The sequence below is a fragment of the Scatophagus argus genome, chromosome 12, assembly GCF_020382885.2.
Source record: "Scatophagus argus isolate fScaArg1 chromosome 12, fScaArg1.pri, whole genome shotgun sequence".
Classification (NCBI taxonomy): domain Eukaryota; kingdom Metazoa; phylum Chordata; class Actinopteri; family Scatophagidae; genus Scatophagus; species Scatophagus argus.
The window spans coordinates 18,627,927-18,655,715 of record NC_058504.1 but is presented as its reverse complement, the minus strand read 5'-3'; the positions used below and the strand labels follow the sequence as shown (position 1 = coordinate 18,655,715).

Below are 27,789 nucleotides of genomic sequence, written 5' to 3'. Positions count from 1 at the left end.
AAGCAATTCCATATTTCATTCATATTCCAAATAAAACACACTCAAGAGGGACAGTGTCATCTGCCTTCATAGCTATCCATGGCTGTGGACTCCAGAGACACAAAGAAACACTCTGTAGGGCTGTATCTGCATGTGTGTTGACATATGCATACATGTGTATACATGTGTGTATCTTTTACTGCATGTACTGTACATGTGTGTGCATGTGTTGAGCTTAAGTAAAGCCAAGCTAACAAGCACAAGTAACAAAAATAATGTCTCATTACAAAGAAGTCCTGAGATTTTCTTTTAACTCACCCCCCATTGGTGATATCAGACGTGAAAGGCAAAGAGCAAGGTGACTCCGCTTATTAAGTGCTTCTGTGCAACTGCTTTTTTTTTTTCCTTTCTTTCTTTCTGTTTTTCAATATAACAGATTACAGGGTGTCTGTACACAAAGTATCAGTTCATCCAATCCTGAAAAAGCCAAGGTTAGGATGTAATGTTGCCAAGCGAGAAAGGAACAAACATGGCTCTTATTTCCAGAGGGGGTAAGTCAAGACGAGGGGCTCTGGACGCAGGGGCCCATCGTTATCTGGGTGACACAGGAGGGCTGGACAACAGGCCAGAGCTGCGAGGTGATTGGAGGCTGAAGGAGTGGGAGGTTGAGGTGGGGGACAACTTGCGGGGGCTACTCAAATCTCCGTTATGGAGCTTCCACAGCAGCTCCTCGTTCTCCATCGACAAACGCTTATTCACTTTGGACTCCTTCTGAAGGGATTCCTGCAGCACTGCTTGCTCTGTTGACAGCTGTCTATAATACATCAACACAACAGGTAAGTTAGAAACATTCTGGAGAACAAATATTGACAGATATGCAAATCAAAATGTTCAACTGAAGCTCCCAGAAAAGTAAACATCATAAAATCCTAAGCTTGTTTTGGAAAGGCCAAAGGATAAGACTGGAGATATTCAGTTTTGTCACCGTCAGCAGCACACAGTGTTCTGCTTGTTGTAGGCACAAGGGAAAAACACAGCCCCCTTTCTGTGTTTTCTCTGGTCATGGTGCCAAATAATCAATAATCAAAAGGTCTTTCACACCCAACCTGGAAACAGTACAGCCAATTTTATTTACTGTAGTGTACTGTACTCCTGGTCCATATGCTGAATATTTATCTGAATTCTCAGAGTTCTTATCAAGTTTAGTCTTGAAAACAGATGTAATTATTGGGATTTTAATATTCGTGTGGACAGTTCAGTTCAGTTGAATGCAGTCATACAGAAGTTCAGTGAGTCATAAGGAGTATGAACTGAGACATGCAGTTAGATGCTTTAAAATGTGGTTCACATCACTACATACGAGTTCATGTGGCAAACTCTTACCTTGACAGGGCAGTATGTCTATCCAAGCGGGCTTTGAGGTCCTCATTCTCCTGCTGGGCCTTATTAAGGCTCTCATTCAGCTTCACATTCTTCTCTTTCTGTTAAGAAAAAAAAAAGAATAGTAGAGTGATTCATGTGTCTTTTTATTTTGTCAGAAGTATGTCTTATCTTGATGCCCAGCAGTTACTTTCGTCCGCTTCAGGTCTCACCAGTTTGTCGATCTCCATCAGGTTCTCTTCCTGTTGGTGGAGCTGTTTGTTTTTAATATCCAGCACCACTTTCAGGCTCTCCAACTCCTGCTCCAGATACAGGGTGTGGGAGTCCTTCTGTGGGTACAAATAAAGACTGCCAAGACATCCAGGGACTCTTAAAGACTTCAAAAATTAGCACAGGCAGCCTCATGCATGTCAAGTGGCCATTGCTCCAGAACCACACAACAGAGGGCACCATGCATCACTTACACAGTATTCATTTCTCTGGGCTCATTTGGACAATCACACTCATGCATACACAATGGCAAACAGGCAAATAATGTGCTGTGCATGAAGGCAGAGTTTAAACTACTCTTAGTTCCTTTATTAATTGTATGTAGTCAAAATTTAATATTGAGCTGCTTCTCATGCTTGTCCTACTATTTACCTATTAATAGCAGATGTGGAGTAGCAGGGTAATGTGAAGCAGTTACCTTAATTACTCCACTGTGCCAGGGCAGAATGCTGAGCACATGTAGCAGCCACTTAACACTGATGAGAAGTGGCAGCCTCTGAGTACAACAGCACTCTGGGAAAATTAAAATCTACATTGTCCAGCAAAGGGAGGGTAATTTTGTAGCCAACATGGGGTTGAACTCCAATTCCATTCAGACAGGTTCAGTCAGTACAGTCTGTCAGATGGTTGCTTTATCTGACCAACAATTCTGAAAGACGAGGTCTTGAAAATGAAAATTGTTTTCTTGTCCTGATGTTATTTTATCATTCTGGTAATCATGGTTTTCCACACTTTGTGCTGACAGGCAAGCAACACTGAAGTCATGAGATGTTGCAGGGTTCTGCTATAATAAGCACACAGATAAGAGTACCTGACTCTTGTCGGCCAGCTGCTTCCTCCTGTTCTCCTCTGCAGTTAACTTCTCAGCTAGGGCTTTGTTTTCCACAGTCAGAGCTTCTATCTGTCCCTGTGGATGTACACGGCACAGCAAAGTTAACACTGCTTCATCAGCTCACAAGTCCTCATGTCACAGCATGCTATTGTCTGTGTGAATTTCTTTGATAAAAGTTGAAATAAAAATTCAAACTTACAGACAGAGCGGCTTCTGCATCTTTCAAAGATTTGTCCAAAGACTGCAGCTCCTGAGTGTGAATTTTGCAGAGCTCTAAAGAGTTTACAATAATTATGGCATCAGAAATATTTCAGAAGAAACAAAAAAAAACATACAAGAAATACATACAAGTAAAAATCCACCTGACACTTTCTCATCTTGAGTGAGTTTCAGATGACAGCTACAGAAAATGGCTGTGGTTTCAATAATCAGGTACGATACTGTCCACGCACCTTCCAGTGACATTTCATACTGCTGTTTATCACACCGCAGCTGTTCTGCATGGCGCTGCTCAAGTTCCACCTTCGTGGCTTCGTGGTCGGCTTTAAGATCTCCTATCTTTAAAAAGAGAGAAAAGAACACTGACGAGTTAAAAATGTATTGCATCAAGTATTACAATGAGACAGTGTTGACAGAAAAGCCCACCCTCCATTGGTGTCTGAGCCTTTACAGAGAACAGTTTTCCATTCAAATAATTTAATAATAGAAGAGCCTACAAATGAAAACACAGTAGGTTACTCGAAGGCAAAAGTAAATCTTCCAACATAAATAAAGTAGGGACAAACCTGCTGTTGCATGAGCGTCTTGCACTTGTCAGCCTCCTCCTGGTAGGAGAGGTGGACCTTATCCCACTCAGCCTGGTAAAAGGCCTGCAGTCTTTCTTCCAGCTCAGCCAGGTCCTTCTGGTGCTGCTTCTGCACTTTCTGCAGGGTGTCCTCCAGGGCAACACGCAGCTCATCCCTCTCCTTCTCCAGACGTTCAGAAGAATGGACGGAGCACACTGGAAGTAAAAACAGAAAGCTACTGTTTTATCTCGGGAAAACTGTGACGGGACATGTGCATGATGTGTGCAGCTACACATATGTGACAGTGACATTCATTAAAATAGGGCAGTGGAAAAATTCTAACTGCTTGTGTAATAAATGCGGTATGTCCACTGAGGAAGCTCTGTTTAGCAAAGTACTCCCTTATGATGTAAATGTGACACTCAACGTGCTCCAAAAAGGAATGGAAAAACTGACATTCAAGGGGAGGTTACTCTGCGCTTGACTGCATGTGCCAACTATGCTGCAGTCATTTATAGCCCGATGAAGACATGGTACCAAGTTATTTCATGATATTTTGAAATTGGTGACATAAGTAACAGATTTCTTAAATCAATCTTGTGTCTCCTTCTTAACACAGTTGCTAATCTGCCATTTTTAAGTTTGGGCAATCTGTGGCACATTTTTGCAACTGTTTCCATTGCCAAGTGTCTGTATCTGCTCTGGAGTGGGTGACAGTGACCAACTCCAGACACTGTCTACACTTTAAGTGCTTGTGCACAAGCACTGTTGTTGCCAGCTGACTTCACCTCCTGGTGAAGTCACTGATGGTGTGCAGTAAGACAGACAACTAGGCAGAACGAGAACGTCTGCTGTTATGTTAAACAGGAGATTTTCTGGCCTCGAAAACAAAGCACGACAATAAACTATTTAGAACTTGACACCATGTATAACTTCAGTAGTGGGTGTGAAATTATACAGAATCCAGATGTTTGCTATGCATGGCAGGTACATTTCCACATTCACTGCTCTCACAAACCACAATAAAAAGGTACTTGTACTGTTCTCTATTAAAAGTAATCCTACAATTTTATGTCCTACCCTACAACAAAGATATAGTGACCTTCTTATCTTATCATGTATTACTATTGCTGCATTGCTGGTCTGGGTCTAAATAAAGTCCCAGAGTCTATGTTTTTTGCACAGCTACAGTATGAAGGAACACTGCAGTGCATGGCCGTGAAGATTCACCTTACCAAGAAGGGAATAATGGCAGCAGATCCAAGAATAGAGTCCAAGCCAGCATAGGGACTATCTATCAGGCTTTGGCATGTATAGCTCAACAAACGGAGCCAAGCATTCCACAGCCATGTGTAACAGACATCTGGTCTTATGAGCCTTTCTAGTCTCAGTCCATCCCACAAAAAACACCTTTTGGCCAGTGCAGAAGATGAGGGCCCAGTTAATCTACAGGTAGGTGCATTTTGGCCCTCAGTCTGCAGGATGATGAGGTACGAGAGTGTCAGATGATGCAGATGCTGAAACGAGCAGATCACTCTTAGATGTAACTTTGTGTGTGGGGATTGAGTACAAAGGGGGTGTGGTTGGATCACAACTTTGGCTGCAACCCATGATAGTAATTTATTGCTATTTGAGGAGGGAGATCAAACTAAATAACCTAAAAGCACACTCATAAGAATGCCTTTGGATTTCAAAACATCTTCTATAACACATAACACAAAAAGGTCCATCTAAGGTCAGTATGGGTCTCCCAGTGTCGATGATGTGAAGAATGTGTAAAAGCGCAGACATAAAAGAGCTCAGCATATAAGAGCAGTCATGTGGAAGTCCCGAGGCTGTGAGGGAGGGGTGGAGCCACAAGACTACTGCTGCCTTTAGTAAGACAGATGAATGCTGCTGTGTGAGCGTGTATGTGCTCCTAGGTCCAAGGTCGCTGTGCGTGACAGCACTTACACCGGACATTAAACCTTGTTTCACTGACTGTAAACTGTCACAAGGCCTCAAGTGGTGCAGCATTCCACCACTGGGGGCCCCTCTCGTCTGGGGTCAGAGGTCAGCCTGCCACTCCTTTGGGAATTGGCTGACACTATTCTACACAGCACACACACATCCCTCCCCACGTTAATTAAAGAAAAAGCAAATAAGAGTGAGACCCTTCCTGCATATAGAAATGGTAAAATTTAATTCATGAAACAGTTCTGACACACCAGTTCCGCCAAGTTAACCAGCCATACAACAAACCACTTTAATCCATATAACTATTTTATTATGATCACAGAAAGATGAACGGATACCAGAATATTAAACTTGGATGCTATACTCATATTATTATTGATACCTCTTTTGACACGATGGCAAAAACAAAAAAAAGTTCCAGGCAAACAAAATAAGACACTTTTTTTTTTTTTATGAACAACAACTTGCACAGTTCTAGTACTATATAATGCTCAACACATACTACACACTTTAAAATTAAAGCACCAATGACTGATATCACTAACAGCACTAGATCATAGTAACAGTGAAAGTAAACAAGAAAATACTCATGATGAATGATTATTGTCATCATCTATACCCCTACAATCGATAGTGTTGTTTTCCAACTTGTCATGTGAACTGAGGAGTCAACATGGCAAAAAGACCAGAGAAGGGCACTTCAAGCACAGCCTGTACCAGGAGTGTGTACTTTGCATGATAAAAACTTAAGATGGTGTGTGACCAAGGTGACCTAACTTACCCAGTTCTCCTCGAAGGTTGACCAGCTCCTGGGAGAGATCCCTGCACTGCCTTGTTGCTTCATCACGCTGCAGAGAAACACAATGTAAACAGTCATGCACATGTTCTTGAAGAGGTCAGTGCTTTTGTTTTTTTGAGTATTGGATTTGACACAGCAATCAGCTTGAGTCACTACATCACGAATGAGCAATGCCAGCATTATGAATTCACTGTTAAGAATGAAGTTTCTGTCAGGGCTACACCCTGATATGTATAATTTTCCTTCCAGCACATTGTGTTTAACTGCCAAATGTAAATACATTAATGACAAAGGAGCCAACAAAAATGAAAAAAGACATTTGTAGGGATAGGGAAATGGGAACGAAAACCCGACTTTCAACTCATTTGTTCAGTTTTGGCACCTGCCTTCTGTCAGCCTAAAGCCACCCTTCCTGACAGTGTTTTCCAATGGAGAAGGTGCTGAGCTGTAGCTGCAGTGCACCTCCAGACTTCTAACTGACGCATGGTTGATTCAAAAACTGTTTTTCTCTCTCTCTGTCACTATGATTACTTACTGATTCACATAAACAACCTGACACACTTAATACACCACACAGCCAGAATAATTATCAAGACAAAATGATCAAATAAGACAGGACAAACATCACTAAGCAGTTTACAAAACACAGTCTGTCCTATCCTGACATATGCTATATCTGCATTCTATTCCTCACTGCAGAGCAGAACAACGTAGAAGCCAGTTACCCTCTCTGCAGCACAGGGAGCACTAAGGCACACTCTGCTGCCAGAACAGCCCATGATCCAGCCTCAGCCTGAGGGTTGGGTGCAGGAATCCACTCCACCCCCCACCCCCCCAAGCTAAGGAGACCCAGTACTCCAGGACAGTGGTCCAGGTGGACGCACCACCTCCACGCACCTCCTCCCAGACTGCTCTGACTGCATGTGAGGCAGGACTGAAAAAGCCGCCCCACTGGCTGTGTAGTGACTGCAGAGTGTATTACCGTATTACACCTAAAGACACAAACAAAAGGGGCTGGCTGCAGTGTGAATAAGAACAGCCTCCTCATCAGGGAGGCGAGGTCACTTTAAGACAGCACTAAAGGCAGCTGGAGTGAAGCAAACAGATAAATTGTACAGAGCTGTCTGACATCAGGCTGATGGAGCAGGACTTGGCTGTGTAGTGACCTTCCCAGGGGATACACGGAGAGGCCTTAATTACCACCATCCCCCACCTCTCATCCAAACATTAAATCATCCCCTCACCCTTCTGCACCATTACCTTACAATATGCTGTGCGGCTACAGGCTTCGTGGGTACAATATCTCCATTACAGGACGATATAATACAGAGACAGATCACATTTCCAGCTTCTGGGTGAGCACAGGTCTTTACAGTCAACGTACAGAATTGTGTATTCCACAGACTGCACTAGAAAAAGCACACCTTAATCAGTAATCGTCACTGAGGAACTAACTGCTCCACATATACAGGTAAACTGACCAATCCCAGGCATTCCTTTTGACCCTACTTTACCTGTTTCAGTTCCTTACACACAGTCATGGCTTTCTGTTTTTGGTGACTTTATTTCATTGTAGGCACACACAGGTGACATTATTTTTGATTCAGGTTTCCCTTTATGAAAGCATGTTGGTTTTGCTGTAGGCAGTACAGTCTGACAACTGAAATGCATATGTACACTAAAAACTTACGTCCAAATCACTTGGGATTAATCTTCCATCAGTTGCATTGAGCAGAATAACTGCTACTATACAGCCCTATACTCAAAAACATTTACTTACATAAAACTTCCATTGGTGGATTTTGTAAAATACTTTATGTAGTAACAGTCCTCTGTTTCTCTGTGCATGTTTTTGTCATTTTAACTTTATATCTTGTTCCTCAGTTGGTAAAGCTCATATAACTCAAATGTAGACATGTCCCCGGTGTATATCACTATGATACCATGTCAGGTGTAGAATAACACTTGATGGCACAGTAAGATCAATGACTAATTGCTTCGGGTCAAGTTACAATTTCCTGGAAATACTGTGATTATCAGACAGCAAGTGAAATACAGCAAGACTGTAAATATTTTTCTGGTTATTTGGGAATGCGCTTGCATTCCTGCACTGAAATGAAACTCGTGTCACAGAATATTTTCTTTGAGAGAAGGTATGTTAAACTAGGTCCAGCACTTACACACTCCATCCAAACGTGATGATAAGAAACAACACTCAGTCCCTGCTTGGTGTTTGGCTGTTGTTCATAACCATATCAAGTAAAAGGCTGGGACATTCTCACACTTCCTATTCCTGGTCTGATAAGTGGCCACTGGATTCCAGTCAAGACCACATACACAAACACCTGATAGACAAAACTGTTATTTTGTGAAGCAGTGGTTCAAGTTAAAATATGAGTTAACTTGTTTGATATACTGTAGGCATTAGCTGGGGGTAAACAGAAGCAGGACATGCTGCTGACTCAGTGAGGCTGAGACAGCTGCTACTAGAGAGGAACATGTTGTGTTCTTAGTATTTGTTTATATAATCAGTTTCACAACCCTGCCACCCAAACAGAGGGATATGAGTCAAACATCAGTGACTGGAGATCACATGCTGTGCCGTAACATTACATCGGCCATCATCTGATGCACTTAAACACATTTTCCCCAGCTTTGTTTTATCTATTGGTAAATACTCTCCACACTGTTCTAAAAAAGATAAGTGAATGTGCAAATTATGGAAACGTGGATTCAAGTTAAGAGGCAAACATATTCCTAAGATGACTCCTAAACAGGAAGTCAAAATAAATTTAACCACTTGAAAGGATAATCAGCATACACTATATAGACAAAAGTATTTAAACACTCATGGGGTGTTTGTCAGGGGTTCCGCTCCTTACTTCCAGTGAAGGGAAATCTTAATGCTTCAGCATAGCAACACATTTTGGACAATGCTATGCTTCCAACTTTGTGGCAACAGTTTGGGGAAGGCTCTTTTCCATTCCAGCCTGACTGTGTCCCAGTGCACAAAGCAAAGCTCTATAAAGACATGGTTGGGTGAGTTTGGTGTTGAAGAACTTGATCGGCCCACACAGAGTCCTGATCACAACCCCATCCAACACCTTTGGGATGAACTGGAACAGAGATTGTGAGCCAGGCCCTTTTGTCCAACATCAGTGTCTGACCTCACAAATGCTCTACTGCATGAATGGACAGAAGAGTGGAAGCTGTTAGAGCTGTAAAGCTGACTATGTATTCAGAATACAATGTAATTCAAGTCCCTGTTGCTGTAATGGCCAGGTGCCCCAATACCTTTGTCCATATACTGTATCTATAGTTCACCTTTTTGTTCAGATGGGCAGCAGAAGTTAATAAGGACAAATAGTCATTGAAGCTCATGGAAACTGCCCCTAATTGCCCCTAGGTGTGAGAGTGTGTGGTTGTTTGTCTTTGTGTGTTGGCCCTGCGATTGACTGGCATCCAGTCCAGGGTGAACCCCGCCTCTCGCCCGTAGTCAGCTGGGATAGGCTCCAGCTCCCCCGTGACCCTGACGGATAAGCGGTATAGAAAATGGATGGATGGATGGATGATCTCTGTCACAACTTTAAGTATCCAGAGCCACATGGGATTTGTCTGTTGTTAGACTCTGAAGTAAGGCAGGAGTAAAGGGAGTAGCTGTAGTCTAGGCCAAAGGAAATAAATGATTTGTGACTTTCTGTATTACAACTGAGAGAAGCAGTGGTTTAAGATTCTGAAACAGTTTGCTCGTCAACAAACATCCTCTTGTTTCCTGGCCACATGTTTCATGTTTTCCCCCTGTGTACAATCTCCTCACAATGACAATGTCAAATTGAAGGAATTTCATACTTCATTACTTGAAGAATTTTAATAGTGAAGTAAGCCCTCTTTCCCTTTCTCTACGGCACTTAGTACATACAGTGGCACACTGCTCCCATACAAAATCTTGTCAAAAGAATTGGGAAAACAATCACAGAGTCACCCATCACTTCCTTTCACTTAGCAGGAACAAATTTCACCAGGACCACCTGATACCGATTAAGATTTACACCATAGGCCACCCCTCTGCACAGGTGCATCGACCAGCTCGGAGGAGTTACTATACACCAACCAGAAGAAGTTACCACCGCAGCAACATGACAAGCAAGTCAAGTACTATTTATAACATGTATCAGCCAGCTAATGTTGCAAGGCAACTCTGTTCATCTTTTCTCTCCGTGCCCTTACAAACGTACACTCCATAAGTTTCTTCTGTATCTTAAATGTTAGGGTGACCAAGTTGTTTTTGAAGACTAGACTGTCTTCAAATGTCAAAATGTTGTACAATAGGGAAGTCTTATAAAACCTCAGCCTCATAAGTGTGCACTTAGTGCATTTGGCCTGTGCTGATGTATTAAAGGTACCACAATAGTGTCATAAGGTTTAGAGGGGCCACAGCAAGGGAATGAAGGCACACTCCCAACAGCCTCGAAAGAAAAATCCTGGCAGACCCGATGTCTGCCCAGACTGAATCAGCCCTCATCTGATAGACATAAAATCTATTTGCAAACATAAAGCAAGAAAGCAAAAAAAAAAAAACGACAACCCAATAACCAAATATTGATAATAACAGGAGACTTAAAATTTACGGATGCTATATATGGATTCACTTACTCTTATGTCTTTCTACAATTATTGCCTTAACTATGTGAGTGTTGCTCATATCTGACAACAGTCCACGCAACAGGCACTGTAAGCTAGACATTTTTTTTAATTTCATGGGAGGTGCTAAATATCATCTTATGTCTTGAATCAGTTTATATATAGATGGTACATTCCAGCTGTTTCATTCAATCAACACATATGGTGTGAAAATATTTGACAAGGACACATCTAAAGTTAACCAGAGGGACCAAAATAGCTTCTTAAATTGTATGTACTAAAACACACAGATATAAATCTTTACTAACTATATCAGGGTGATTTAGTTTTATATACTTAATATACTTAAAATAGTCCAGGCAAACATCATAAAACTAAACGAGGGAGTATGATGGTTAGGGTCGAGTGGAGGGTATCCTGACAGGATAAGCTGGTTTGTACTGCACAGTGGGAAGAATAATCCCGTGGGGCATCCAGTTCCTGGAAGCCAATCACATGGCCCCGCTATTAAAACAGATCCAAAACAAATATTTTAAAAAGGCTCTCACGGTCATGCTTGCCTTCCTCAATAACTTATCAATCAAGGTACAGCTACAAGACTTGTGCAATTACAATTCTTTCTTTAAAGGGGGCAGAATTTCTCTTAGATGTGGGATTCCTTCAGTTGTTCAGTGAATGGCAACAGGTCTGTTTTGTGTTGGACAACTTCCAAGTGTGTCTATGTGCGCTGACCCTCACACTATTACAATAACTCCTCATGCTGTAGCTGTAAATAGAAATGACATTTGGTTTGCCTTGTATTGACACACAGGATTTCATGTTGCAACACATGTAGTTACAATAGAAGGTGATCAACCACAAGATAAATTCAGACTTTGTGTATGTCTGTTTTTCATCTGCATGTCAAAAAAAGTTATTATCAATTTAACACGAACAACAAACTGAGCTAGGCTAGTGTTCTTCAGATGTGTCATGATTACTGAAACGCATTATTGTTACAAAATGCAGTCTTCGTAAAATATTTTTCTATCAATATTTGAAAGTCTGTGGGGTTGCAAAATGCAGAAATACTGCAAACTTGCAGAAATGCTGCAAACAAAAAACTTTTTCCTTCCATGAAAAATAATTTTTAATATTTTGTGTGGTTCAAATACAACAGTTTAAAAAATTAACTTCACAAATAGAATTTTCCTACCTCGGCCAAGATTTGCTGCAATACGATGGAGACTGCTTCAAATCTACAGTTACTAGCTGCAAGGAGTTCTCTGAGCTGCTGGATGCTCCGATCCTTTCTCCCACCCTCAGCAACACTTGCTGGTACCACATCCGGGGGTCCATTACTCTGGCTTGGTTGGGATGCTTGCTGCTGAGCGGGCTGCTGGTGGGAGCTGGTCTTGGGTTTGTTCTTGTCCACTGTGAAAGAACACGTGTTGAGTGTTGTGACAACGTTGAGCATCATCATTCCACCCTCCATAGCCACTGCAGCTGGTCTGACAGCAATCCCACCCACACTGTATGCTGATGCAGGCAGCTCCAGTATCAAAACCTTGAGTATTTCTGTAGTCCAGAACTGTTTTGTCCGATCAGACAGTCTGATGATTGCCAGAGCTGATCCTCTGACGGCCCATACCTAAAAATGGATCTTCTAAATGCAGTTAATTTTCCATATCCATCTTCAATCTAGTGCTCTGCAGACATTGGTCACAAGGGACACCTTGTTATAGCAAGGCTATGCTATTGTAGTTCTGATTTACATCAGCTTTACAAGTACATCACCCCCATACAACAGCTATCGTCAGTCTTCCTTTGCTACAACACTGATATCAGAATGGAGGGACATGATATCCGACACCTGTGTAAAAACGGTTTCTGTGAAAGCCAAGCTTGTAAATGAGGGGACTGCAGTGAATGTTATGTAACATGGCTGTGAGGATAGCCTGAGACATATCACTACCACCAGGTGGAATATATTGTGCCACCAATGACCTGTGGGTATACTCAATACCATTAGAGCCAATTAAGATTACTAAGCAAAAAAAAAAAAAAATAAAAAAAAAAAAAACAGGAGAGAGAGAGAGAGACCAACAATCAAGGGTAGCCAGGCCAAAAGAGAAAACATTGTTTTAATGGACATGGAGGGAAAAGACTCAAATGCCAAACTGTGGAGTTGAGTTGAGGCAGTAACATGAAAAGTATGCAAGAACAGAATAATAAAAAAAGTCAGATCCAAATCATCCGAATCATATACTATATCTATGCTACAGACTGACTTGAGTTGACACAGCAGCGTATCTGGATGTGTTCACCTCAACACTAGTTTCTCAGAGACCTCACAGAGGCCTTTCAGAGGCCTCTCTGTGTTCCAGAGCTAAAGTAAACAATTCAACATAGAAGACAGGCACAGCCTTTAAAACAAACAAAATATTAATATTACACTGAACCTGCAGGGAACTGAAATCAACTGTCAAGGAGGATGCAGATCAACACCAGAAACCCAGATACCATCTCAATGTCCTCGGTGCATCCTATAGTTTTGCATCATATTCAGTACACTTGTAGAGCATAATCTGACAGATAAAACAGTTCAGCTGTGCTGCTCGGCTTTCACTCATTTTGATTGTGTTGCACTTGGAAAGGGTTTTTTTTTTAAATTAGGATGCCCTCTGCTGGTTGTGCAAAAAGCAAAGAGCGAAACCACCTCAAGACAAAAAGTACCACAAACCCATCTGCATGCAGATTAAAATGAAGTCCATAAAATACTGGGGGTTGTTCTGCTTCTACAGAGCAGAACAACCTGAGTAAAGCAATGCTTTAACCAAAGTGTTAGGAAACATTAAGAATTTGCTCCTAAGTCGCATGTCAATCTCTTCACCTTTTGTAATTTAACAGTATGGAATCATATATTTTCATAAACGTATTCTTTTAAACAAAGATATAAAATATAGTTACTGCTGTTGCTTTTTGTTTGTCCTCCTGACAACATAAAAAAAGCTACCATCCAATGCTTTTTTCCAAGGTCAGGAGAGGACATTATGCAACAGCATTCTGCTGAATTTAAAAAATTCATACAGTCACCCTTTTAAATAATTCATAACAGTCTAAAGATGTGGCCACATTCCATACCTCTAAGAAAATATAAAATGTGGGCAATAATTCAGAGGTTTTTTCAGTCTGATTGTTGTCTGATGTTGCTCACTTTATGCCATACATCCTCCCAGGCTCAAAGAATAATTTTGTACCAGTCAGTTTGTACTCTCATCACCAAATACTGATGGATTTAGTGACTCCTTAGTGCTCTTCTGTTGGAAGAGATATCACACCATAGCACAAAGCATGATGGGTGAGGAGACCCCTCACAATCAGGCACTTGTTATAATGCTTGGTTGACACAACAGTAGACAATAACTCTCAGTTCATTAATTGGACACTTGTCTAAAATGGAAAAAAGAACAAAAACAAATTGTGCACAAAAGTGTTTCAGACACCATGCTGAAACGAAATGACTTTTGAAATCATATAGTTCTAAAATAAATGTTTTACTGTGTAATAATAATAATAATGATAAAAAAGTAAAAGAATAAATAAATTATCTTTTTGAGCAATGAAAAACTTTGTGACTGTCAAACAAAGTTACCATATTTGGTCATAACCTCTCAAAAACATGAAAGGAATGCTTTTAAATGTGGGAAATACAGGAAGCTACTCTGCTCCCACAGTCCTGTTCAGCAATCACAACAAAGTTCCCCTGGTTCAATCTAGAGCTCAAGAACCAAAATAACCGTGGTACATCTCAGGGTGAAACAGCAGTACCGAGTGTCAGAGACAGTCATAAAACAGAGCCTCAAAAATAATGAAAATCATCCATTCTGAAATATTTATATGACTTTAAAAGGAGTTGAATTAATTTTCTTTCCTCAATTTCAGGCTCACAAACTAAAATACTTCTGCCCGCCGTCACACATTTTCATGACCAAGGTAGGTAAATGAAAGTTGAACCTCCTGTTTTGACGAGTAGTAAATAGCCGTACTAAAAATAGATTTCAGAAACAGCTAAGTGCACAGGTCTGTGTGTGAAGCAAACATTGACAGGTTTTGCCTTAAGTTCGACAGCACAGAGAACCAAAAAAAAACACTGTGAGTAGTAATATTAAAAACACTGAAATAACACTGACTGACCTGCTTGGAAAACCACAGTGCTCTTCCTGCATCCTGACAGCAGCTGAATGTTTCGAAGTAAACCCTTGGCTGTCAGACGCACGTGGATGTTTGACAGGGAGAGCTTTGGAGACCATAACATTTCTCAAAAACGAAGCAGGGCAGACACAGTTTTCAGCCAACTATTTCTTTAAAAACAAACAGTGTCCAAATGCAGAAGCTTGATACGATCTATGAACCACATGCCATAGTGTGCCTCAGTGTGTCAGGCCTCAGGTGACAGCAGCACTGACAGGCACAAAACCAAATAAATCAATAAAAAACAGTAGTAAGAGAAACACCACTGTGAAAGCCTTGAAAAAAGTGAACGCACCAAGTTCAGCATGGCAGGTCTCCCGACTTAAAATTTAATTCCCAGCTGTGAAGGCATAAAATGCAGAGAGAGTTAAAGGCTAGCCAGTGGTTTGTGGCACAGCCTGATAGATGTGATAAGGACGGGGGGAAAAAAAAAAGTAAAAATCTCTTAATCCTCTTGGTAAAGCTGAGCTTTGGCTATTCACCAAACACATCAATCTCTCACAGCAGAGCAAAGCAGCATCTCAGAGCTGGATGATGGCGGTGCTGTAGCAGAACCAGGATGCAGAGGGGGTGGGGGAGAGAGGAGTGGGAGGTACGAAGAGCACAACCACAGCCAATAGGAATTTTATCTACCCTTACGCACCCAGCAGTGGAATAGCAACAGATGACAGACTTCTCATGGCAATGTTTTGTCTGATGCGCCGAGATGTAAACAGCTTGGCTGACACAGCTCTCTGTGAAAATGTGTCCTCAGCTACGACCGTAAAACACTTAATTCGAGACTCTGACAAACTGAGTTTTATACAACTGTGTAACAAAACGCGTTTTCCATGCAATTTCTGCCTAACTGTAACTTTGACAGGATGGTAACAACACTGTAAAAGGCAGGAAATCACATGAAGAGCCCAAAAATATGCATCAAGCACTGTGTGTGTGCAGCAAAGAACAACAGAGGCCAATAAAACAGAGCACACACTACAGCTATAATGTGATGAATTTGTTTACAGGAAGTGTTAACTAGTACAAAAGCGTACAAAAAAAGTGGCCATCGACATTTGCTCTGCAAATGTGCTGTTTATGAAGCTAAAACCAATGGCAAAGTGCAAGGAGTTCCTTCCAGCACTGAGCAGATTTAATTTAGTTTTTTTTAAATACTAGTCCATTAGTAGCTTCACGCATAAAATCAAAGTATTTTCAGTTAATTTTCTTATAAACAGATGTTACACTTGAATATCAAATCAAAAATAAGGCAGCAGAGGACCATGTTGTATCATATCCCTATCAAGGTAACTAAACATGATTTAAAGAAGAGTACATCTCTGTACCATTAATGTAGCTAAATGATGACAACAACAGAAGCACAATAACAGACCAAACCAATTCTAACATCAAGCCCATACCCTTGACCTAATGAACTGAATCGGTACAATTTACAAGCCGTGTTGAAAACAGTGAAAAGAGAAAACCTTTACCAGGTCCACTTGACGTTACACGAACAAATCGTGCAGAAGCGCTTCTTTTCAGATGACTAACTGTAGAATTTGAGGCTGCTTTGCTGGTGGAAGCAGCAGGTTTGCATACCGAGGCCAAAGCTGTTACAGACAGAAGATCCAGATGAGACACGAGGCAGGAGTTAGTCTGACCCATAGTGTAGCACAAACACTGGCAACAGGCCACAACCTCAGGGAGCCTTTATGTTAGAACTACTGAGGTTTGATCAAACGGTCAAATGAAAAACAAAGATACAAGTAATTTAATTCAATCAAGAGCAAAGAACCCTTATCAAATATGTTTACCACACAATATAAACAGCATTAGCATTAGGAAGTAACAGTACCTCCTTTTTGGTGTTGAGTGTTTTGGGAAGGTTTTATCACTTTGAACCTAAATCAGATTTAACTAGGTCATTTCCTTATCATAATGTGAGAATTTGGTAAAAGTTGTAAAAACCAGTGTGGTCTGACTCAAATTCACTCTACAAATTGTAACTCAGACAGGGAGATTTAAATGTGATCAAAACTTAAGCACAGTAGCCTCAACCTAAAATTATAAAAATGAGAAGTATTTCCTTATACAGGAATGTAAATGGAAAAAAATAACTGAAATGTAAAAATATGTGTGTATATCCTTCTCTGTGTGTGTGTGTGTGTGTGTGTGTGTGTGTGTGTGTGTGTGTGTGTGTGTGTGTGTGGAGATGTGATCTCACATTGTCCAGTGTTTTTCACAGGCGTGGTGATGAGTCTACTTTTCAGCACAGTTTTTAATGGGGTTGGTTTATGTGCAGCTCGCCCAGAAACTGTTGAACAAGTAAAAAAGGTACTGGTAAGTATGGTACATCATGCTGTCAAATTTTGAATTTTGCAAGCGCTTTTATAAAAGCATTTAAAAGGCATTTTCCATTTCCACAATCTACTTTACATCATCAGAAGTACCTCACAAGCACCACCTCAAATGGAAGAAGATAAATAAAATCTAATAATAATAATATACTTAAATATTCTGTTTTTGTACTATATGACTGAAAGCATGTAAAGCAAATGTTTCTGTCCTTTGAGCTAATCTGAATAAAATAACCAGAAGTTGTTTAAATAAAACAAAAATCACCATAAATATTGCACTGATGATTGAACTTCTAGATTCACTTACTTCTCCATAGCTTTCTATCTTTTCCATTAAATGCAGCTAACAAAGGGATGATACAAAAGCGATAGGATCCAATGAGCAGGCATGTCAAGAGCGTCAGATCGCAGCCAGATGCTGTACTGCCCTGTGCCACTGAGGATGAGCTGTTGAAAAGATGAGCTGGAAATTCAGTCCAAGTGCAACTTCGAAGTCCTGTGTAACCTGCCATTGGTTTTTAAGTAAAGAAGAAAACTGCTCCCTTTCTGCATCTCAGACAGCACATTAATTGCAGCGCATGTCTGCTCACTTTGCTCCAGGCAACACTGTGTGTGAACTAGAGTGGAACAGAGCCCGTTGTCAGGACAACCACTTGGGGGGGTGTTCCCCAGTTTGGAATACAGGTCTTCTCAACCAATCATAGACCTGAATGCTGGCGAAGATGCTGGGAGGAAAAGTACTCACAGTGCTGCTTGTCTTTTGTTTTCTCCAGTAAAAATCAAAAAATACCTTTACAAAGCCACTGGATTTCAGGTGCTGTCACTGGACTGGATTTCAGCTCATTTATACCAATTTTGATAGCTTTGAAAGAGTTTGTACTTTCCTATAGAGCTTAAACCAAAGATAGAAAAATGTTAGTGTTTTTAAGATGTCAAGATCCTGTGTCTTTGCAGATGTGGAGGTATTAAATCAGAGTAGGTATTAATCATTTGCCCTGGGAGAGATTTAGCCCTGAAGTGGGTCACCATTTAAAACAGAGGCCCCTCCCCTCTGTATCCAGACGTGTCCTTAAAAAGCACAATGAACACTATGGTCTGACCCTGGAAAATGGTTGGCATACAACTGATTTTATACCTTTATGCAATAGCCTGTAGGGACTGAACATCTCATTACTAAAATGGAAGTAAACCCTTGTTTGTCTCACCTTGTTTACTACCAGCACCTCCATTCAGCTCAGAGTGAACACTGGCTTCAGTAAGGCTCTTGGATGGTCCCTGGGTCTTGCGTGGTGGTCTAGAAGCAGGAGTAGGGGGAAGGCCAAGAGAGGGGCGAAAGGGTGTCTGAGGGGGTCGGGATTCAATCACTTGGAGCTTAATACTTGCTGTAAAGGCAGTTCCCGGGGATTGCTCTCCTGCTGCCTGTGCTGTCTGACTGCCTGAGGTACAAAGAAGCACAAATAAACAGCCAAAAGTCAGCAGCACTAAGTCCTTTATTAAAGGACATGCAAACTGAGCTTGGTGCATTGGTCACGATTACAAAACCAGGCAGTAAAAAATGTCTGCAGTGCTACCAGACCAGGCCTTGTACACCAGTCAGTTTTTACCATAATAGATTGTAGTATAGTTCTTCTCAATGGATACTTTAGATTCATTTTTACAGTCAGCTGAAAGCAAAACTAGTAAAAATGTAGAAAACAGTGTAAACATTCAACCAAAAAGCATCCTGAACAGCTTACCTATGTCTTATCTAATATATTTAATACAGAAATTGTTCAAACACTTACCTATTTTTCTCGCAACAGCAAACATGTCAAATTTGATCAGTTATATATATATATATAAAAAAAACACCCTAAAAAAAAAAAATACAAAAACAGAAACCAAAAGCTACAGTCCAAGCTAAATAATGCCTCCATGTGGTGCACCCTGCCTTGTTGCTGGAGCATGACAAGATGAATGCTTTTTACTATACTCGGGGAGTTTGTTTCCAACACTGGGTTCTCACTTTAACACTGCTTTTGAACTCAAAACCTCCCTTTCCTTCCCCTGCCTTGTCCCTCTTGTACAGACGGCTTCCCATCAGAGGAAAAGTCCCCCTCCTCCCCCACGACTCCTCTTACTATGAAGAGCAGTAGGGCAGAGGGAGTTGGCTGTTTATGCCTAAGACCTGGACAAGAGACAGGAGGTGACATCTGCATCCAGCACTGTTCCTGTGGAACATGGCTGAGGTCATCAGGGGGAAGGAGTACATATATTACACAATCTGCTCAGTGTCACCCTCTCACGGGTAGATTGCTTTACTACAACACAAATAATCTAAGCTCACAACAGCAGCAGTCTATGTGCAGGAGAGCTAAGCAATTTAATTCTTAAATCCATCTGTAATTTTCATTATTCCTAAAATGATGGCCACGCGCTACTGAATAAGTTAAATGTTTATTAGTGATTTGAAGAGTATAAAGCACTGTTTTACATCAAAGCTATGTAGCTCTAAAGGATCCAGCTGATCCCCCACAAAACCATTTCCAACTGATGATGCCTTCAATCCTTTGTGGGTGTTCAAGTACAGTCAAAGTCAACTTATCTACTGTGCTTGTTTCAATTATACACATGGTGAAACAGACCTGTGACACAGTTCTCTCTGTTTACACAACAGAGGAAATGGTTAGGAAATCATTATCTCTCTGCTTAGTCAAAAGAATGCCAAGAGTTATAAGAGCACCAATTGTGACCTACTGTTTATTTACAGACATTAACAGGCCAATTTTCCTCTTTATCAAAAAAAATGAATGAACGCCTCAAGGCTACCACAATGTCAATACAAGCTTAGCTTCACTGGACAACAAGAAACACATCATTGTCTAACTAATCCATGTCTTACCTGCACTGGTCTTCTGCTTGGACTGTGGTGTCCCCACAGCTGTGGAGGTCCTGCATTCATCCCTCCCCAGGGTTGTCTGCCTCTGCCTGGTTGACAGAGTGTCTGGTCTTGGACTGGCAGCTGAAGCATGTGAAAGTGGCCCTCCTCTTGTTCGTCTAGGACACGGCCATCCTCGAAATCCGCTCTTACTCTTATCACTGAATGAAACTCCTGCTGTTGTCGATTTGCTGGACTCTGTCTGCAAAAAGAGCAACTTCTTGCTCAGTCTCTCAGCACTATGCAAGTTCAATCCAAGTCTGTCTTTCTCAAAACTACTTGGAATTTAATGTGACAGAAAGAGCTATATTTACACAAACATAAGCAGTACTTAAAAATACACAATGAATTGTTACTGAAAATTGTCCCACAGTAGTTCATACTCACCAGCAGGCTGATCTTTTTAACTTCTCTGGCGGAGTTTTCCGCAGACCTGTATGCCTCAGCCTGTATGGCCTGCTTACTCTGGGAAGAGCAGTTCAGGTTTCCTGGTTTGGTCTTGGCCAGGTGGGTGTTAGTTTTGGGAATGGTAAAGCTATTTGAGAGCCTTAGAGTGTTTTTTTTCTCCTTGGGTGGCCTAGATGATGATGATGAACTCTCGGATGAGCAGCGAAGCCGCGACTTGAGGAGAGGAGACTTGTCCTGACCTAACGCAGAGCCTGACCTGACCTCAATTTTGTTTGACATATCCTTCTTCGGACTTTGTTTGGGATCTGCTTGGCCACTTCCCTCAAGGGATTTTTCTAAGGACGAGAGGCACAAAGTCTTGTTGCCAGCATGCTGTGCTGCAGTGTCAGCCACTTGGCTCAGGGCTGCATGCTTTGTTTCAGAGATGGCCTTAATGCATTGGACTGCTGAAGCACGTTTTTTTGCAGGTGCTTGCAACTGGTGGCAAGGTAGGGTAGTTGGACTCTTGCCTTGTCTATCTGCAGCACGGTGCCTGAATGATTGCCTCACTGCCGTGTATAAATTACCAGTCCCAGTATTCACTTGTCCCTGTGCATTACTGATCATCTGGGTGTTGGTAGAGACAACTGCAGTGCTACTCCTTACTTTGGCAGGACTAATCCTGATAGCTGCACCTCTTTGTGCTTCAGTGTGACTGCTGTTCACATTAATATGTGATGGTTTGTGTTGTGAAGCAGAGCCTGGCACTGACATGTGATGCACATTTCTTGTCACAACTTTAGATTTTACACTGCTAAAGTCCGACTTGGGAAACTTTTTGATTTCCATTTTTTTGACCTTGCTGGCTGAAGGCAGCAGTCCTGCAATCAAACGTTGCTTAGGAGTTATAGATATCTGCTGCTGTTTAACGGGGTGGAGTCCAGGGTTGCCAGTGTTTCCAGTGCAGGGAGACTCTGAAAAGCAAGGGAGGCTGGGTATCTTGTTCCCAACGTGTTGTATTGGTGTGGAAGTATGAATATCCTTATCAGTGTCTTGCACGGCTGACAGAGTGGACACAAAGGTTTTGCCTTGTTCTGGTGTCAATGCATCAGGGAAATGAGGCATCTGTGCTTCAGCAATTGTAAACTGAGCCTCTTTTCCACAATCTGCAGGAGATGTTTCACAGACAAAGGTCATCAAAAGACCTCCTTCACTCTCACTTGGCAGAGCAACAAGAGAGTTGGATGCTGCTACATCATTTTCTTCAGTGGGGAGCTCTGCCTGGGTGAATGTCATGCCAAGACACAAATGGTCTATGTTCTCCTCAGCAACTTTTTCTGGGGATTTTTCACATACATCCTGCAGAGCGGTTGACAGCAGGTTAGATTCAGCAGGCAATGCTGGATGACCAGCAGGTAAAGAGAATGATGTCTCCTCCAGGGACGAGACTACCAAAAGCGACTGGTCCTCTAGACAAAAACTGTTGTTCCGTATTACCATTTCCCCAGAACTCAGTGAGGAGTAGTCATTCTCAGTGGATCCTCTACGGGAGGTCTCACACGAACCAGGTTGGCTCTCCCGGTCAGCAGAGTCTGGAGATGTCACTGCACTGTAACTTCCATCCTCTGTGGTCTTACTACAAGTCTGGAACTTCTCTGATCCTGCCTCATGGTTGCTCCATACAGTCATGTTCTCGTTCCAGAAATCCACACTGCCATTCACAGGTGTGGCAATGAATGTTTGGTTCAGGTTTGTGCTGACACTACAGAGCACATTACTTTGTTGAAAGGTGTTGTTGTAAGGATTATCCACAGGGGAACAGTCGCTGATACAGCACTGAAGCATGTTGACATCAGGGGAGCTGATTTCTTCACGGTTACTCAGGTTGGAAATACTACTCATGGAGTCAGGAGAAGTGGACAGCAAGTTGCTGTAACGACACTCAGATGAGAGGTCCAGCTGCAGGGCTCGTTGGGGCAAAGGAACTGTGTGCTCCACTTCAGCGGACATGTTAAATGTCTTATTAGACATTTTGGATTTCTTGCCTACTTCCTTACATTTGGTTGCCAGTATTGTAATCCGTCGAATGTCTATGGAGAAAAAAAAAAAAAAAGTCTTTTTTGTTTTTTTAAAACCACGTTACAACACAGTCTCTGTTGACAGCTTTGTTAAACTTCCAGAAAACACAGACACCCTAAATTTTCCTTAGGCTACAAAATGGTTTGGCCTGGTAAGCCTTTGTAGCCACTGACCACTGTAACAGTAGCTAGATACTAAATTATTTAGTACTTAGTTCAATGAAAAATGCAAAAGTCATCAGGATCGTGCTCAGGGAGTAGTGCAAACCTTCTGTAAATTATCTTCTAGCTCTATTGGTAATTTCTTTAACATGCTGAATATCAGATTAAGTATCTGCGCTACAATAAACATCTCAGCTGAGAATGAGTAGAAAATATTACTTCCACTATTGTTACCACTGTCTCTTGTGAATCATGACTTATTAAAAGTGAGGATGCAGTTGAAATTCATGTTTCTACTCTGAGAAGTATTTTGCCTGGGAAGTTAACAGTAGTCTTACATGCTTTCCTGTGTACTGTTTATTCTATCAGACTTGACTGCTTAACTTCTCAGTCACTACTAAAACACCACTGGGGTACATGCCATCAGTAGGTAAGATAGAAAGTCACCAGTAGCCTGAAAATGTTCTCTGAAGACCCCAGACGTCCTGTTGCACATAATAAAATTAAGACATGACATGCATACTCCATCTGCCTTTGCTGTAATAGGAAACATTCTGGAGCAAAACTGTGCACAGTGCCACACTTTCGTCGAGTATATTGAGACAGGAAGTTTTGCTGATGGAGAAAAGAGAGGTAGGATCAATGAGGCAATGTGACTCTCACATAATAAGTTATTATACTTAGTTTAAAAAAAAGAAAACTAAGTTCAAGTTACAGTGCTGTATGACCTAAGAAAGGCACCGGATTCTTCAAAGAGAGGGATCAGTTTATGATATGCAGCATGTGACCCATGTTTCTATTCTTGTGCAGCAGTCTTGACTTGTCTGTTGATTAACTACCACAATAGAAGTTTCCTTTGTAGTAATATCAAAACGTAATCCAGCAGATGAATAGCAAGGGTGTCTAAATGAGCCTTTCCCTTAGTACACAAAGGCAAACAAGGCTATACTTAAAGTGAGTGACATAACTAAAGGGTCTTAGGTAGTCACTAAAGACTTGACAACAGAGATAGTTACAGACCTGAGGCACACAATTTTTTTCTTCTCAAAGCCATCATCATCATCATCAGCCACTTTAACAAACCAATTTTAGCTAGCACATTGATCAGATCAGAATTTTTAAAGGAACCTAAAACAGAAACGTTTGCAAGTGTAAGCTCAAATGTATTGAATGTCCTTTGAATGAGATACTGTCAGAGAAATCCATAACACACTACTGACTGTAGAATGAACTACAATTCAAAGCCCATAATTTTTGATGCAAAAACATTGTTTCCTCAGGACTCCAAAACAATTATTGAAAAACAAAAAAGTTATGTGTGGTGATGACTGGCTATTTTAGCCTCACCTCCAAACATGCACATTGCAAAATGTTAATTTGCTAAGTTTGTAAAGATACAGTGACAACATACATGAATTAGAGTCCATTTTTATAATATACATCTGATACTCTATTCTTTAAAGATATATTTGGCCTTAGACATTTGTGAGAATTACATTTTGAAAAACATATGCCAATAATTATTAGGTGTTAATATTTAAATCTGCCTTCAATACTGCTGCTGATAAGAAAGCCGCTCTGTGTTAAATACATATAACCAACAACTGAAATCTGTTTAACAGGTAGACAAACAACACACCTTACTGCATAATCAAGATAAGTATACAGCCTTAGCAAACTGCCCTGCACATTGAACCCTGGCAACAACTGGCCCTCCAAGGATACTACAGTATCTTCCAACACAGAATAACAATGCAGAACAGTGATTTTGCTGGACTTTACATTGTTATCTAAATTGCAACTGAGCTGGGACAAACCCCAGAGATCTAACTGTGTTTATGGAAAAACAAAATCACAGAATTCAGGCTAAAAGACACTGAGACAATCAATGGAAAGAAACGCAGCAGGAAAATTACATTTTTAAACAGGCTTACAACACATACATAAAAAACTGATCAACCATAATATCAGCTAACTTAATACCTACATTCTTGTGCTCTCCAGTGAAAACAGAGGGGAAAGAAATGCCTCCTGCCGGGTTCACTCAGCTCATTTTACCATCTCAGAGACAATTCCATTTTTGCCTTCCTTCCCGAGCGCTAAATCCAGCCAACTGGGCAGGCAATGCTGTGCGAGTCCACTTCAGCCAGGCACCAGAGGCCCACATCCCACCACCCCTCCCTCCTTGTGTTCAGAGTCAACCGTCCATCAGTAACATCACAGCCTGAATGAGGGTGCCACTTGTGTAAGCATTAACCCCCCCCACCCCATATGTGCTCAGTGTAGAGCTCTCCTCCTAAGTTTACAGAGGGAGCAAGTGAGAAACGTGTTACCTTACCCATGCTGAGCTCAGTGCAGGGGGAGTGGCCATGACTTGCCAGGCTGAGTTAGCATTCATTGTTGCCTGGCAGCCAAAGTCCCTCTTTTATGAGAAAGTGGATTGGGTGGCTTTTTAGCAAGGGATAAGTGAAAAGGAGAGCAGAATGACAGGAGGTCTTTGTGCAGGAGAATGCTGCACAAGGAGGGTTTCAAATAGTGGATCCCAACCAGAATTTGCACAGAAGCTCTTTTACTCCAAAATGGCCAGAAACATTACAACGCTGGATATAACTAGCAAGCTTGACACCATGTCACTGTCTGACAACACAACCTCATGTTGTACACAAACAGCTCGACACTTGATCCTGACACCACAGCAGTGGTGTGACATGAAAGCCTAAGACCCTTAAGACCCACACTATTTCTGCTTAATCTATACAAGGCCCATGACCCTGGGAACTACAAGCTAATCTTAACTAGAGACAAGATGTAAATCATGGCACAGGGTAGGCTTATCTTAGTTCTGAGAATTAGTCTTAAATCCTGTGAAATCTAGTTTTACAATCTAAACAATTCAACATTTTCCTCCAAATATCACAGCTAACAAGAATGCACAAGTGATGTCCATTTTCAGCTGAATTAAGAAAACCAGCTTTCTCTCCAGTCCCAGATTCAGAGCCAACACCTCAGCGATGTATGTCGCTGTCTACGTCCACATAGTATACACTCTAAAAGCATAGACAAAAGATTCAATACAAATAAGATACCCGCCAAAATCACTCTGATATTTGACACTCACAGTAAACGTCTGTGTGGTCTAGGGGACTGAGAGTTCTATCAAAAGAACAAAGTCCCTCTATTTTAGAAGCCCCTCAGGCACTGCGCAGACAGCCTCAAATGGCCTTTCACTGCCTTTGCATGGGTGACCGGACATATCAGTATAATACAGTGAGGAGCTATGAGTAGCGGGGACAGCCATCAAAAGCCCAGGAACAGAGCTGCCCCACGCTACAGCAGGGCAGCCGGTCAAGCTGGGGGGGATTCCAGCCAGCATACCACAGGGACAGCACTGTCCTCTGTAAAGTACAGAGCAACAAAACCACACAATTGAGCCTGCTTAGAAGAACAGCATGGCACTGTCTTTCAACAGCCAGAATATTAGCTAGTCTGGATCAGTGTGTTCCATCAACTGACTTTCAAGACAAAGCTGTGGAACCATGTCATCTAGTTAAAAAAAACAAAAACAAAAACAACAAAAGCAAGCAGAGGACTGCAGATGTTTCAGTAGCTGGGCAAATATGTGCTATTAGTTCTCCATTTTCATCATTTTTTGACTATGATGTTGAACGAGGTATTTCCAGTCGGGACAGCAACAAATAAGAACATTACATTAAGCCTTAGGGTGAGAATTTTTGAATATTAGGACCAGTTGCTGCAGAGTCACAAATGAAGCCTCAAGCTCAACCCGAAATATTGTGGTGGTTATTCAACTATATAGAATGGTAACCTTTGTGACCTTTGTGGTGTTATACTGCACAGCGCTGTTTTACATGATGCCCCAACTTAACAAAATAATTACACCTTAGAATTAGCTAACGAAACTGGTTACCACAGCTTAATCAATATGCAAGTGTATAACACTGACAGGGTCTGCACGGCTATCCATTCAAAGGCGTGTATAAAGCCAAAATAACATGAATGGCGCTCACTGGGTGTATGTGTAGCGCTAGTACCCAATTTCTCTCCTAATGGACAGATTATCCTTGTGTGAGGCCTCCTACAGCAAGTTAGATCTATAATTAGCCAAGGAGTAAACATAGAAAGGAGCTACAAATAGCAAGGAAAACACTCTTTCACGTCCATAAATTGTTTAAAACACAGCAGACTGCGAGACGTTAACGGTTACGGGACAAGCTAGCTAGTTAACGTTATTATGATAAAATGCCAAACTTAACATAGGCGGTCTTGAATACTAAGAAGCAATGAACTAACTACATAACGTTTCAACGGTTGCAAATAAAAAATGGAGCACAGCAAACCGGCGGTGACGACAAACAAGTAGCGTTTAGTTAGCTTAATCTTAACCACGTACCAAAGGAACAGAACAAGAAGCTTGGCGCTATCGTTAACTTCGGCTGACAGGTTTTTGTTAGATTAATGTAACCATAAGCATACAACTTAAGGCGGTAAGTGATGCAGGAGAGGACATTAAAAAAAAAACCAAAAAAATGCCTTACCACCTGTCGCACAATTAAGACATCATGCGGCAGTCAATTCGCACAGATAAACAAAAAACACACAAATACAGCACTGAAATGTCTTGTAACGTTAGCAAACTGGCAACACGCAGCTGACCCGCTCCTTATTAACAAACTAGGTTCACCTGGTCGTTTCTCACGGAATCCTGCATCGATTTCACACTGTCATTCACAAAACACACACATTAGTAAAACCGGAGTTCCGCTTACATTGTCCCGCAGAAGCAAGTGCTGTTTACTTGAACTTTGGCACAATGTGATGATTTGGCGTCGCCTTATAACTTAGTGATGAACAGTTGGTTTTAATCAATCGATGGAAGTGGAAGCCATAAATAGCATAACAGCTTCATGATGTTGCACCTGTATACATCAGCCATTTGATTCCATCAGATTTTATTATCTCAAATCTGAATGTACAATAATTAAATAATTACACGATTATGAACCATATGAG

At 41.4% G+C, this 27,789-nt stretch overlaps 1 protein-coding gene across 6 annotated transcripts; it reads right to left on the bottom strand.

Annotated features, from left to right (window-relative positions):
- Positions 1–202: 202 nt before the first annotated feature.
- On the bottom strand, positions 203–27,681 carry mtus1a (microtubule associated tumor suppressor 1a). 6 transcript variants are annotated; one of them, XM_046406266.1, is made up of 16 exons: positions 27,546–27,681; positions 20,519–22,608; positions 20,096–20,333; positions 18,420–18,650; positions 17,082–17,171; positions 16,348–16,467; positions 14,819–14,941; positions 11,838–12,055; positions 5,984–6,050; positions 3,247–3,461; positions 2,914–3,019; positions 2,661–2,734; positions 2,441–2,536; positions 1,572–1,688; positions 1,363–1,460; positions 203–793 (listed from the first exon to the last, which is right to left on the bottom strand). In XM_046406266.1, exons 2-16 carry the CDS (start codon positions 22,547–22,549, stop codon positions 571–573), a joined length of 4,047 nt encoding a protein of 1,348 aa, XP_046262222.1. In that variant the 5' UTR covers positions 22,550–22,608; positions 27,546–27,681; the 3' UTR covers positions 203–570. The 6 variants fall into 6 exon arrangements, with proteins under 6 accessions (XP_046262222.1, XP_046262220.1, XP_046262219.1 ...); XM_046406264.1 differs by having other exon boundaries at positions 27,461–27,598; XM_046406263.1 differs by lacking the exon at positions 27,546–27,681 and adding an exon at positions 27,315–27,450.
- Between the last annotated feature and the right edge of the window lie 108 nt (positions 27,682–27,789).

Excerpts from the sequence above, each read along its gene's own strand:
- mtus1a (XM_046406266.1), bottom strand. The coding sequence starts at position 22,549 with ATGTCTAATAAGACATTTAACATGTCCGCTGAAGTGGAGCACACAGTT. Across the intron at positions 17,172-18,419 it reads AGGTGCTGGTAGTAAACAAG|TTTCTGGGCGAGCTGCACAT; the intron begins GTGAGACAAACA and ends CTTGTTCAACAG. Across the intron at positions 2,537-2,660 it reads ATGCAGAAGCCGCTCTGTCT|GGACAGATAGAAGCTCTGAC; the intron begins GTAAGTTTGAAT and ends GTACATCCACAG.